General features: G+C 43.1%; 1 protein-coding gene across 1 annotated transcript; it reads right to left on the bottom strand.

Moving 5' to 3' along the window:
* Positions 1 to 766: 766 nt before the first annotated feature.
* LOC145458113 (uncharacterized) lies at positions 767 to 9,776 on the bottom strand. Its single transcript, XM_080336443.1, has 7 exons — positions 9,082 to 9,776; positions 8,192 to 8,307; positions 6,784 to 6,946; positions 6,571 to 6,724; positions 3,374 to 4,801; positions 3,258 to 3,312; positions 767 to 1,240 (listed from the first exon to the last, which is right to left on the bottom strand). The coding sequence occupies exons 1-7, from the start codon at positions 9,475 to 9,477 to the stop codon at positions 1,186 to 1,188; spliced, it is 2,367 nt and encodes a 788-aa protein (XP_080192569.1). The 5' UTR covers positions 9,478 to 9,776; the 3' UTR covers positions 767 to 1,185.
* Between the last annotated feature and the right edge of the window lie 3,422 nt (positions 9,777 to 13,198).

Raw genomic sequence — 13,198 nt, 5'->3', positions numbered from 1 at the left:
TTGTTTTGTGTGGGAAACGGGCCTCTAAACATATACTGCCGGAGAATTTGTCATTTCCACGAAAGGGATTATGTCCCGTCGTTTTTTCTGGGCAGTTTCGTATCCGTCAGTCTTCATACCCGTCCGAGGTTTATTTCCATACGTCATGGTATAGCTTTATGATTTATATTAGGATGAAGTAGCCCCGTAGGATATTACTGTTTGTGTCTGTATCAAAAACAAATTATGATTAAATCCGCCCAAGTTTGTAGATTGGGCTTCTTAGTGTTGCCACAGGTGAAGCGCTGTCGATTTGGATTTCGAAGAAGGATTATCCATATATTTGTTCTCGCCCTCTTGACATAATAATGTCTTTATTTCCGTTCGGTAAACTTCTGTGACGGCTTAGTCACTTACTGTAATTTTTGTGTAGGTTATATCCCAGGCTAAACAGCGCGGCCTTTGAAGGACTCTTCCAGTTTAATCAGTCCATATAAAGCATTGCGCTGTGTGGAGTAACGACCGAGTGATCACCGTATGTTGATTTTATGACGAGATTGGAAAGAGGAGATTGCGTATTTAGTTAGTTTGTTTGCGCTCAAAACAAGACCCCATCGCATCAACGTTTTCCCGGTAGCATACTGCCATGCTCATCCACAGACATCGCAATCATGTTATGTTGTCGAAGAAATGCTAACAAGCGTAAGTAAACAGTGTTACCGTCCGCGAATACCAGCGAGTAAGCTCCTGCCAACGTATACGTCCTGCGGTATTAATTACACGGATATACGGAACATCCATTTTATATTTTTCGTGTATTTCAAAATCGGTAATATATAGTGAAAGAAAAATGGTTTCCTAGAACAAATTCGAACCGAACTGTGTCGCTGTAAGGCATAACCGTTACTCATATATAATAATAACAATAGGAATGATGAATATCAATGAAATAAGTCAGCAATAAAGTTGATAATGAAATTTTAAACGACTCGAAAGGTAAAAAAGGGTATCGAACTCTATTCGGAATGGTTCGAATCACAGTCCGTGGATAAATCCGCGAATCCGTTCGCGAGAGTCGCCCCGAATCTCGATATATACTTGTAGTGTACTATATCTTTGCGAAACTTCGAGCTTCTATCTTTCTCTTTCTATGGAACCTTGTGGGCATAACTTGATATAGCCGCGACAGCGTGTGCTGTATCATCTTTATACTTTATCGTTCATTGTATCGGACGATTGGATTTTTCGGATATCTTCATCGCTGAAAAATAAAACTGTTAGTTGGTTGCCAATTATTCGAAGATAAAATTCATGCAATAAATGTTAATAGTATTTTATTGACTATAATGTAAATCAACCCATATGATGGTCAAGGCTGAAGGTATTTCTGGCGAAATGTGAACAGGTTTCACTACCCTCGGTGTATTCGGTGATATTGAGAACCGTTTGTGGTAAGCAATCCATGCAAATTACTACGCAAAGTCATTGTGTTATGCTTCGAGTCAATCTTACAATAGATTGCTGGTTCGCGTGCATTAGTTCTGTTTATTGTGACATGTCACATTGTTTGGATTAATCGCGCTGGAGAAATACTCTTGCACGGCTTGAGTTACAAAAACCGCAAGCGATCGCTTCTATTCAGTGAAACTTGCATCGAAATGCCACCGCAACCTTGAAATTAGCAAATTACCAAGCAGACCGCGGCTGTCAATTAACCATACATGACCAGAAGAGTTTTTTCAACGGGATGTCTTGGAAAATCCTTGTCAATCAGTGACTGACTGTGATAGTGAACTGGTTTCTCGACATTATTGTCCGAGAACTTCCGTCGACGACTTCCTATTGGAATAGGAGTAATCCTGTCCGCACACGCTGTGATGCTAAGTGTTTAAATCCGTTGAGGTATTTAGTATGCACAGATCCAGTCGATTATTCCGCGAAGGCTGAGATGGTTTTTCAGCACATTCTTTGCGATCTACCGCATGCGTTGTGAGTTGCAGTCGTGGTGGTTATGATGGGAGCATTCCAGCATTCCAAGATACAACTCAGATATATACGGGAACGCGTAACGATGATATGCAGGCATTGAATAAGGCATTGGTATTTCACGTAGGGATGAACACGAGAATGCTACGTAATGCGAGCAGCGCATATACTCGATACCCAAACTAACATAACGAAACAGTTTGATGCGGAGAAAGCACTACTTGATCAGGTCTGGGAACAGTCCTAGCCGCACATGATACGGGTCAGTGATTTGCAGTGCATAGGGTCACTTCTCGGTATTTTGATTCCGGTTATTGTACTTCTATTTCGTAATTATTCGCATAACTTTAATTGGAAGCAATGAGCATCTGTCACTCGTTAAACTGACAACAATATCGCAGATTCGCAAGCCTGCAGACAAGAGGCGCCGTTGCTCTACGTTTGTGATTGTCCATCTTCCACTGACTCTTATGTTTACAGTCGACTCGGCAGCTGGCGACGTTTGTTTATAAATAGCGCTGCTCTCACATTTTAGACCCAAATATCGTTAGTTTGTGAATACAGAATCAGATATAACGCGCTGGTCAAAGTACTGCCGGCAAGTCTGAAACCTTGTCATTAATCGCTACCACTAGACCCATCATAACGGATTGAAACTAATTATACCGCTGAACATGCCAGCCATCGTCTTAATCGCTATCGTGCAAATCCTGTGGTGCGCGACTCGACTGGCCCATAGGCTACGCAATACGGTAGTAATGTCATGACGTATAGGCCTAAGGTCGAGGTCATCATATAAATTGTAATTCTTGTGCGGTAATACCCTGCTGGCCTACGATTCGCCTCGCAATGTGTCACATCGCAGTTAGTGATGTCATGCTTACAATGTCTTAGTCGCGAGTCCGTACTGCGAGTGATACGCTAGTTTCTAGTGACAATGGCGCCTATCGCGTTTTGTTAATGATTTTTTAATGGAGCCAAGACGCCCCGATAATGCAATGGTAAATCCGTCGGCATATAACCGTGTAGTGTACAGCCTCCAAGCATATCATCCGTCGCTTACGTTCAACTGAACTCATTCGCCGGGTGCTACGATACCGGGGTATAATTGAAAAACAATAACCATCGCAAACACGCGCGTACTTTCAGACACGCGGGCTCCGAATAAAGAGTGCTTGGGAAATATACGGAATGCTAAAAGTTCGATGCCGTCCCAAACGACTACAGCCATCCGAATGACCCCACGATATCTATCAATACTTGATCTATATTTCGATAGTACATATACTTACTCTGACGCTGCCACACATCCGTAACTGCTCCGTTCTTGCGTTTGAAGTGTCGACCCTAAATCATAATAAATCAGCGTTAATTGTCGCACAATTCATAGTTATTGTTATATGCATACCTGGTGCACCGCCTCGTGGAGATAACGAAGAGGCAGATTGATTAGACCCGGGATTCAAACCGTCGTAGGCTTGCCGGTGAGGTAACGGCCGAGGCTGAGTGTTCATAAAGTTTTGGGGGTTCGCGTCGGCGTATTTACATTGATTGCTGTATGGGGGAGGCGGTATCGAGGACCTTGCCGCTTGTGCGTTAGCATTGTCTGGTTGTCCGTCGTAGTACCCTATTCGTTCTGAAACTGCCCCCGTGCTTTGTCTGCAAGACGTAGGGCTGGGTTGACAATGCGGTTTGTTAGCCTGCGGGTATTGTTCCATTGTGTTGTCTGGTCTGACCAACTCTGCCGAATTACGATCCCCGGGTCTTGTGACTGACGGGTTCGGCTGATGGCTGAAATAAGGACCGCTTGGATGATGTTGACTGTCCGTTTGGCTTTGTGTTGGATAGCGACTTGTACCGTTGCAGTAGTACGACGGGTATGAACCGCTCATGGAGCGGTGGAGCGCGTGACTGTACGTTGACTGATTTCCCGCCATTCCGTGGTCGACGCTTCTTTGCTGCATATACCCGAGCTCGATTTGATGGTGCTGCGGATAGTGATTGACGGAATTGTCAGGGGATACCTTACCAGAGTTGCCACCGGGCGATTTGGACTGCGCTAATTTATCGCACGCGCCTCTGACTTGCTGTGTTGAGCCTTGGAAGGCCTCGTTCACGTAGTTTCTGAGACTCGTCATCGGCGAACGGAAGGAGTACTCGCCGCCTCTCACGGATTCTTGCGCGGTTTCGCTTTCGTCTTGACCTTGAATTTGCTTCGATATATCGCGCGAGAATATCTTCCCCCGCATGTGCGGAGAAGCGGTATGATTATGCAGGTGATGCGCCTCTTGAGAGTTGCCCGACATTGATATATGAGGTAGCGTGGGCATGTCGTAGTTTGTGGGGTACGATTGCGGCAGTGCGGAATGGTGATGCCCTTCGGGATCTGGATGGTAGCCGCCTTGACACTGATAATCTGCGCCGTAGCCGGTTTGATACGACCTCGCCGACGGTAAGGATTTATCTGATTGCGAGTCCATCGGAGACCAGAGCGGTCGGGTGTATCCTTCGGGGCTTGTTTCGTACTTCATGGCCGGCGCGTCTTGTACCATATTCGCACTGTGGATCTTATCCGATAGGGAATTAATAGGCGAGCTCGTACATAATATACTCTGATTGTTGCAGGGTAAACTGTTCATCATGCCGAATTCAAGTTTGGGTTTGACTTCATGGTTGTCGGCGAGGTCGCGGGTGATGGGCTCCAGCGAGTTTTGAGGTTGGTATAGTGAGTGTGACGATGGGGTTTGATGGTTAAACTGGCAGGAATCGTTGTCGGGGTCAGTATCCGGTTTGTCGTCTGGGCTGCCGTCGTTTTCGTCTTTGTCCGACTTGCAGTCTGGAACGTAAAAGTTTAATTGATGCGCGACAGGTCTCGAAAAAGCAATGCTGGTTTATTCGTCGCACCAGTTAAAAGAGAGGTTTAGATGCGTTTATCGTCCTCAGAGAATTCTCGAGATTTCTATTTCGCATGTGTGTGCGGGACAGACGGATTAAATATGCCGAATCGTGTGTGAGAAATATTACTATGGTATTCATGAAATTATTCGAATTTGACACCAAATATATTTTATACAGGATACATTTGATATCGCAAAGATACGTTTTTACACGGCAAATTCGTGCACATGCCAAATTTCGCTTGGAAGCCGGTAACGATTGGTAATCTCTCGCATTTCTGTGATCTTCCCAAATGTCTTTATTGAATTGTTTGATACCCGTGACGGTTTCAAATTAAAGCGGCTGTTCTCGAAAGGCGCGATAATTCAATTACGCGGTTTTCGCCTTTATCCCGTCCCCTGAACCATCGGAAATATTCCCACACGACAAATTCGGCTTTTACGGAAATATCTGTTTGCGCCGCGTATACAGCCCGGGTTTCTCATGAGCTGGCTCGATGCAACATTGGCAGATCGATGTAACAGGGACGGCAGCGTGGCGATTGTAATTTTCCGTCGTTATTTTAAATTCTTCGGGCGTCTTACATTGGAATCGCGTAGCATATGCTCTGAATTTCAGTATTCTGACGAATGAAATAACCCCTTCCTATCCGTACATTTATAATTAATTAGATATGGTTATTGCGAATATAGCCGATCCGTTATCAGATACAGAAGAGTCTTTTTTATAAGGAACACGGCGATATGATAATATTAATAACAAACTCATGAATGTAGAAGTAGCGAATCTGACCTTTATACAAGTTACAGTGCTGGACTGCTGGAGCGGTAACCGTACGTCTTACTTACACAAACGCGCCATGTAATCACCTTATATGAGATTGCTAACAAAATAGACACATTCACTCAACAGGCTGACTCCCGCACATGTACAATGAAACCACGTCAATTGACAAAAATGGATGCTCGGCCAGTGGCCTCATATGTTTGTCCGAAAAAGAAACTAGGACGTACGTCATACCTACCGAGGTCTACATTAAGCGCGATAGAATTCGACCTAACCTAACATAACACAGAACTTCATAATCAAGGCGAACTTTCGTTTCAGAATGATGCCGACTATTTATCCGTGACTAAAAATTTAAGACGCTGTCTCGCATATGGTTCGATGTCATATTTGTTACGCCGACAGATTTTATACATAAGTTCGTAGTCACGGTTGTTGACTGAAAGAACCCTGGATTTCAATATCGCTGCGTCTGTTCGTTTTTGCTACTGCAATGTTTGAAACACTAAACTTCGGAAGAGCTCGTCTGCATGAGTGGGCAGTGCGCGTTAGTGTAATGAGTTTGAGTTTTATGTAACTATGTTACCGGTTGCAATTTTAGAAGTTCTGTGCCGCTGAGAGCTCCCAAAATCTCGATAAATTGAGAGCGTTTAGCTGAGGAGTAAGCGCACTTATGCTGTGTATATGACTTTTAGGACTGCATTCATCTTGTCAGTATAAGTTATCGTCTCCGATACTTTTCGCGTACCCATTCTACACAGATAAACAGAGGTTCAAACATGGCCTACTGGCCATGGTTCAAATGAAAACCAATTTGGTAATGTATGACGTAATAATGATTTTTTTAAAAGAATGCTAAACGAAGTCAGCTGTACCGGTAACTATGCGGTGACAATGTATAGTGCATTCATCAACGTATACCTTCATCGTCGGATTTCTCGTCTGAATCTTTGTCGTCGCTGGCCCGTCTGTCGTCAGTGCCCGACCCCGCTTCGTTGGCGCGATTTTTCGGTATCCACGTCATTTTGTTTTCCTTCTTGAGTCGTCTTCGCGCGTTCGCGAACCACGTCGATACCTGTGACGACGCGCCAATTGAATACGTGCCTAATCCCCGTCGGTTTAGCGATCGTTTACCTGAGTGAGGGTCATTTTCGTTATGATTGCGAGCATTATCTTTTCGCCCTTGGTGGGGTACGGGTTCTTTTTGTGCTCCTGAAGCCACGCTTTCAGTGTGTTTGTTGATTCGCGGGTGGCATTTTTTCTCCGGCCTCCGTCGTTTATATCGCCCGGAAAATACCTGGAAATGTGAAATGCGGTTACCGTCTCGGGCGTACACCGTAGCGAAACGCTTAAATCTCGCGCGCGGCGTGTATCAGGAAAAATATTTCTGTATTGTGCATTGAGCAAAAATCAAATATGACATCCGCTGCAATATGCTTGTAACGCTTTCGTGTTACAAGCAAGCGCTTCCGCCCTTGCCCGGCGCGGCCATGCAACAATATTGGGTTCTCACACAAATCAAACGCCTGTTACAATCGCTGCTATGGGAACGGCGTATAATAATTAATGCCCGTTGAGCCATAATTCTCTTTACAGTCTACTGTGCGGTTACATTCGTTCGCTAAATCGCGATAAGAAATGCGTCGTCAATGATAGATTCGTATCAGGGAGGCGAGCGACCAATACCTCGGGAATTCAGTGATGATGACCTTGAAGATTATCGGTTTATGAACTAACAATCTTTCTGCACTTTACGCCGTAATGTTCCGAGAATGCAAATTCGGAAATGTATATAGCAGCGATGTATACGGAGAGCAAATTTGTGTGGGATTTGGACGGCGTTTGATAAGTCAATCTCGTGCTACACAAATATTCCTTCTAATCAAAAATCTAAACAGCGTTATCGTCAGAAAAACGAACAACCAATCGCGTGTGCGACTAAACGCGCTCTTTACAACGGATCATATCGCATAACACAAACACTTCCCCCAGAGTATGTATTTATACTTCGCATGCAAGGAGTAAAAGACCAACTTCAAATGATGGCGTATAGACATGAAAAATTAGCCGCGCAAAATTCCAAATTCTAATTCCGTCTCGTGATATAATACATTGCATCAATATGGCAAAGCTCGCAATATTTCATAACATTCCAATATGGCGATATTCAAGGATTGGTTTATCATCTGTCTGTCATTCATCCGTCTCAAACTGGACTATTAGAATCGATCATGTGTGGTAAATACTGTCCGATTAGTTTCGGAATACGATTATCGCGGGGTAGTCACATTTTGTTCTGAGGTTCATTGAAAATATCAGAGTAAGTCACGTATCCGGTTGAATCATTTACGACAGAATTATTCCCCGCAAGTCCACGCGCATCCAATGCAGCCAAACTGGCCATTAGCGATCCGTATTCACTGCAACAATTGGATCACACTGAATAACTTCATTTCATATCTTATCGCAAGTTAGTAATTTCAGTGATACGATACAACTAATTTGGAAATTACACCCCAGTGTGATTTTGTGATAGACATACCTGCCGTCATATGAGTACGGGTTGTAACCTTGTTCGTATTGTTGTAAGTAAGTATGTGGAGGTTGACTGTATCCACCATTCCACATATCGCCAGTCTTCATATCATATCCCGGCGCCTAAAGATAGAAATATATAAATTGAAAGTATTTTTTATAGCTTAGAATTAAAAATATCATATGGGTATCTGACGCAATTGCCGAAAACGATGGTATTCTGGCGGGTCAATTGTTGTTTTTTGCCGCGAGAAAGCTAACTTCAAATGCTTACTTGCTCTTTCAAGTGTTGATTGGATTTCACAGAGTCCATTCAGAGTCAGTGCGACATCACTAAGTGAATAATGAAACGCGATGCTATTCAGAAAGAATCAAAAGACTCGGGACATTAATTACCGCGTATATCATGTCTTATTAGTGTTGGCGTGCTCCTTTTTAGTCACGATGACTCAAATTGACATAATTTACTCTCGTAATGCCATCGATATAAACACGCCAATGTCACTTCGACGCGTTCCGCGCGACAAAAGAAAATGGCGGACACACGTACGTGTTGATATAACATTAAATTAAGCATGAATTACGAAGCGAATTTGATTTGTCGCCCAGAACAAGGGAATTGTTGTCGATCAGTCAAATTTATGGAATACCCGTGTAACTCAGATACTGTTCAAATACATTGTGACAGCACGGTAAAGCAAGGCGCATAACGCGACGTAAATAGCGCGAATGACAGGTCTTCGGGAATATTGCCTTATTGAAGCCAATACGGACCGAATGAGGTACTTGGAGCGGACAACATAGGCTAATAGCATCTTGCAGAATCTTTCAAGAAACAAGATCACTAACAGATTGATCATATGTACAAGCTAGCCGAATCAATCAAGTTACACCTACCAGCGATGGATAGTACTGGGTGGGGTCCAGAGTCGGAGAACCGTAATGATGCGGTACCAGACCGTGGCTGGGCGTAGTCGCTGCACCAACCGCGTAGCTCGCTGGAGAGTTTAGTGGAAACGACCCCGGGTGCCCTGTCACCACGGCCGCCGCCGCGTGCATGTGAAAACCCGGTAGATCCGACTGCATTTTGGGAGCGTTTAAGAACATCCGGCCCTCTGCCGCGGCGCTCTGGTACAAGCTCTGATTCTCGCTCGTGTCTGGTGATAACTCCGGGCCGACTGTCGCTGTAGGCGCGAGATTGGTGGAGTAAATTCCGGTTGTTGAGTAGAAGCGTTCTCGCGAGTTCACCTCGGCATCCGTATTCCCCAAATTCAGCGTAGGAGGAATCAGCATGATATAAAATACTTATTCGTAATTAATCTTGCTCCGTCCTGAATCTGCTCATCAGAAATCACGCAAAACTTCGCTGCAAACACCAAAAAAATCATAAATTACACCACGCTATCGGGCGGGACAATAATTAACAGGATAACGCCAGCGTGACAAGTCCAACACCGACCGCTTATCTGCTACACTTCGTTTGCTCTCCCTACACTACTAACACTGTCAAGAAGTATATTTGCTAACGCTGAGAAAGCTATTAACTCTCGTTAAAAGGATGTCGTCCGATCCCGTTATAGAGCTCGCGACAAATTTTGCTAACTTGTAGTCCTGCCACTCGTGATATAAAAGTAATGCTAGCGCGAGAGAGACCCCGGGCGAGACTTCGGCGCTCGGCCGGTAAAAAAAGTGCGCGACTGGGAAGGAAAAAATCACACATGTATGTACTCAACTCCGGCAATAATATCTAGTTATTTCGTGTCTTCTTTGAAGATATAAACTAAATGATGCACATTCGTTTAATAGTAATTTTGAAAATGTCATAATCCACCTGACAATTTGTGAGATGCGGCGAACACTAATCACTCGCAGTTTGTTAACAACAACGCGTTCCATCGCCATTTTGCGGCACTGCCTGGCGTGTTATGGCGTTTTGGAAAGGCCGTTCAATATATGTCAACGACAGGTACGACATATAATTTCCTGGCGAGTGTTTCTTGACGTGAAACTGAAACCTGTTTTTTCAAAGTCGACCGCGGCACACCAGCAAACTGTTGCTAATCACCGAATATGGGAAGTTACTTCCTATTGAGGCGCCAGCGTTAAACCCGGACGTATTCGGGCTGAAAGATTAGGTCGAAAGTGAGCCTTACCCTGTTACAATGGAGAAACAATTCTGATTAGTTGGTCACCTGATTAATCGTTAATCAGCACTTCCTGTTAGAAAGTGACCGACACTTTAAGAAATGTCTTTCTTGTGTGCGCGTGCCAAACATTTGCATAAAATGCTTGCCTTCGGGATTAACAAGAAACTCTACTGCAAGTGGATTGTGGATTGCGGTTGAACCAGTTCACTAACATTCAATAAACTAAAGTTATTCGAAGTAACTCACATCATTACGTATCAAACATCCTCACGGTTTTGGCGCCTTTAGCTGGAGATATATCCGAAGATATACTACAATCAGCCCGGGAATATTTGTGCGTACCGAGATCTCTGTCAATCATTCAGGTTGATGAAATACACTCGTAAAATTGCTCGCAAAACTGTTTGTTCGGTATCGTAGTAATAGGTTCATGAAATAAAAGTGGAGTTCGCAGATATACAGTGGCTTGTGCCTGCTGCTGTTTATCAAGATAGCTGATCTGAGCATTACTCGCCTTGTAAACATTGAACATGCACATTGGCCAGCATTGGATCTAAATTTTCGTCCCCCACCACCGACGACCAACCGTGCATACATCACTTGGCAGTTCAACTTTATAGTTGAAATTCGCGATCTACATCTCCCAAAATTTTACAAAGCCTGAAATATCCTCCCTTTTACTATTTAAAGGCGAATCGATCCATAATTAATTCACTGCACAGTATGCATTGAACAGCAATCTCCACGATACTCTTACGTGATATCGGAAGCTCATCTATGTTTCATTTGTGATGAACCGGCTTATCGCATCTTTTATTTATTTGAAGAACGGGCACGGCTACCTTGAACTGTTCGGCAGGGCGTTTGCCAACGTCCGGCATGCCTAATTTCTAGTATTAACCTCGAAAGGATCATTTCTTTTGATATTATAAAATTATAAACATCAATTAAGGGGTTATGTTGTGTATACAGTCGGGCGCTTGTATAATGAGCTATTACTGATGATACCGATATAGCGTGATTATATTGTAGCGCGGAGTCGCATATTTTATCCCCGTCGTGTTTAGTAATCTGGTAGGCAGGCGTTTTCAAAGCAAACTACCTCCCGCACACAGGCGTGATAGAATATTTATGGAGTTATTGCCTTATCACCGGCGCAACTAGTCGATTTAAAGTCTCGCGCGCGACGCTTGGCAAATCGCTTGACCCTGCTGACATGAACAGTAGCGGCGCCTTAACGCTTAGCGGTCCGGATTTACTCGTTTGTGCTGTGAAGCAATTAGGATGGGTTGGATCAGACGGAGTCCTAGAAGCGGATTCTTTGTCGTCGCCTAACAAAATGTCTTTGCGCGGTAACATCAGCTGATTAGTGAAGAAATCAACTAGGATGATTTATCCCGCCTTTTACCGGCTTGATGACATGGACGAAATAGACTCACGGATGTTGTTAATCTTGAAATACAAGTCCACTCCATCCATATAATAGCATGGAAATGTTGGTTCATGAGGTGTATGACATTATTATGCTAGAAATATGGTATATGATACACATATGTTGCATATATACTGTCAGTATATGCGGCGACATCGGCCAAATATATGAACAAAATCGTGAACGAATAGAAGGTTGCGTTTAATATAGAATCTACACTACATTCGTATTATCAAATTCCTTCTGTGAAGGTGGGGGTGTGAGTGAACCACACATTGAGACTAATTATCTGCCAGTTATGAAATCAATTGTTGTGAATATTAATTTTTCTTTTTAGTGTGCAACGTGGCGGTTTTACCCCTGAATGACTTCCGTGTGTCTCACTGAAAACGCTATGCACAACATTTAAGATTGAGCTAATACAAGCTCAACAATAATATAGTTTTCATCGTGACGCGATGCTAGAAATGCAGAACTACAAAACTCCCAAAATCTTAAATTGTACAATTTGTACATATACATACACATACGCAAAGTCAACGTCACGAAGGATGTAACTTCACAGAAGAGCTGAGACCTAATTCTTGGATTTTTATTGCTTTATGTTAATGTCCTGTATTACTCTCATGCTAAGGTTGCACAATGCTCAAGCACATGCACTATGTACCTTTGGTGGGTTGAAGTTGTCAGCACAGTATTCTTTAATATCTCTGCGACAACTACTAATAGTATTGAAACTATCGTTCTCACAGTATCTATCGAAACCGAAGAGGTGGGCATCCTTCCAATATATAGGTTTATTTACTCCTGCAGAAACTATGTTATAGGCTACCTGAAAATGAAGGGATGAAACTTAACATAATTATAAGCTAAATAATATATCAGCCATTGCCCTCATGCTATACATGGAATTGGTCTGTTCATATAAATATGAATACTTGGATGTTCTACAATTCATCATTAAGTCGGATTTTCTATTATTGCTATAACATACACTTTGAAAGTTCTGAACTGTATTTGTTGCCTGTCCGAGCATGAATTATCGATTTCGTATATGCACATAGGTATAATATATAAATCGGTAATATCAAAAGGTAGATCCACATAAGGCGTGCGGATGTTACCCCGTCACCGGTGTTACTTGAGCGTCGCGAGAAAAAATCGATGTATTCCGTTAGCTAATTGATTTTACCAATTACTGATATAAATTGGATCGAAAATATCGTGATGTTACTCCATTTAGCTGTCAGATTTCGGAGAGGGCAAATAAAATAAATTTACAGTGTCGAATTAGGGTGCTGTTGAATTGGTAGGCAGATTCTGAATTTGTATGAGTGTTTCGTGACAGAAGCACAGAACTTCATCGAACTATACACATCCTACATTCGAATTAAAGCTCACAGCTTTATAATTATAAAGTGTATTTACCATACCA

The sequence above is a fragment of the Botryllus schlosseri genome, chromosome 15, assembly GCF_051294905.1.
Source record: "Botryllus schlosseri isolate E-star chromosome 15, Bs_hap1, whole genome shotgun sequence".
NCBI classification, from domain to species: Eukaryota; Metazoa; Chordata; class Ascidiacea; order Stolidobranchia; family Styelidae; genus Botryllus; species Botryllus schlosseri.
This window is presented reverse-complemented; position numbering and strand designations above follow the sequence as displayed.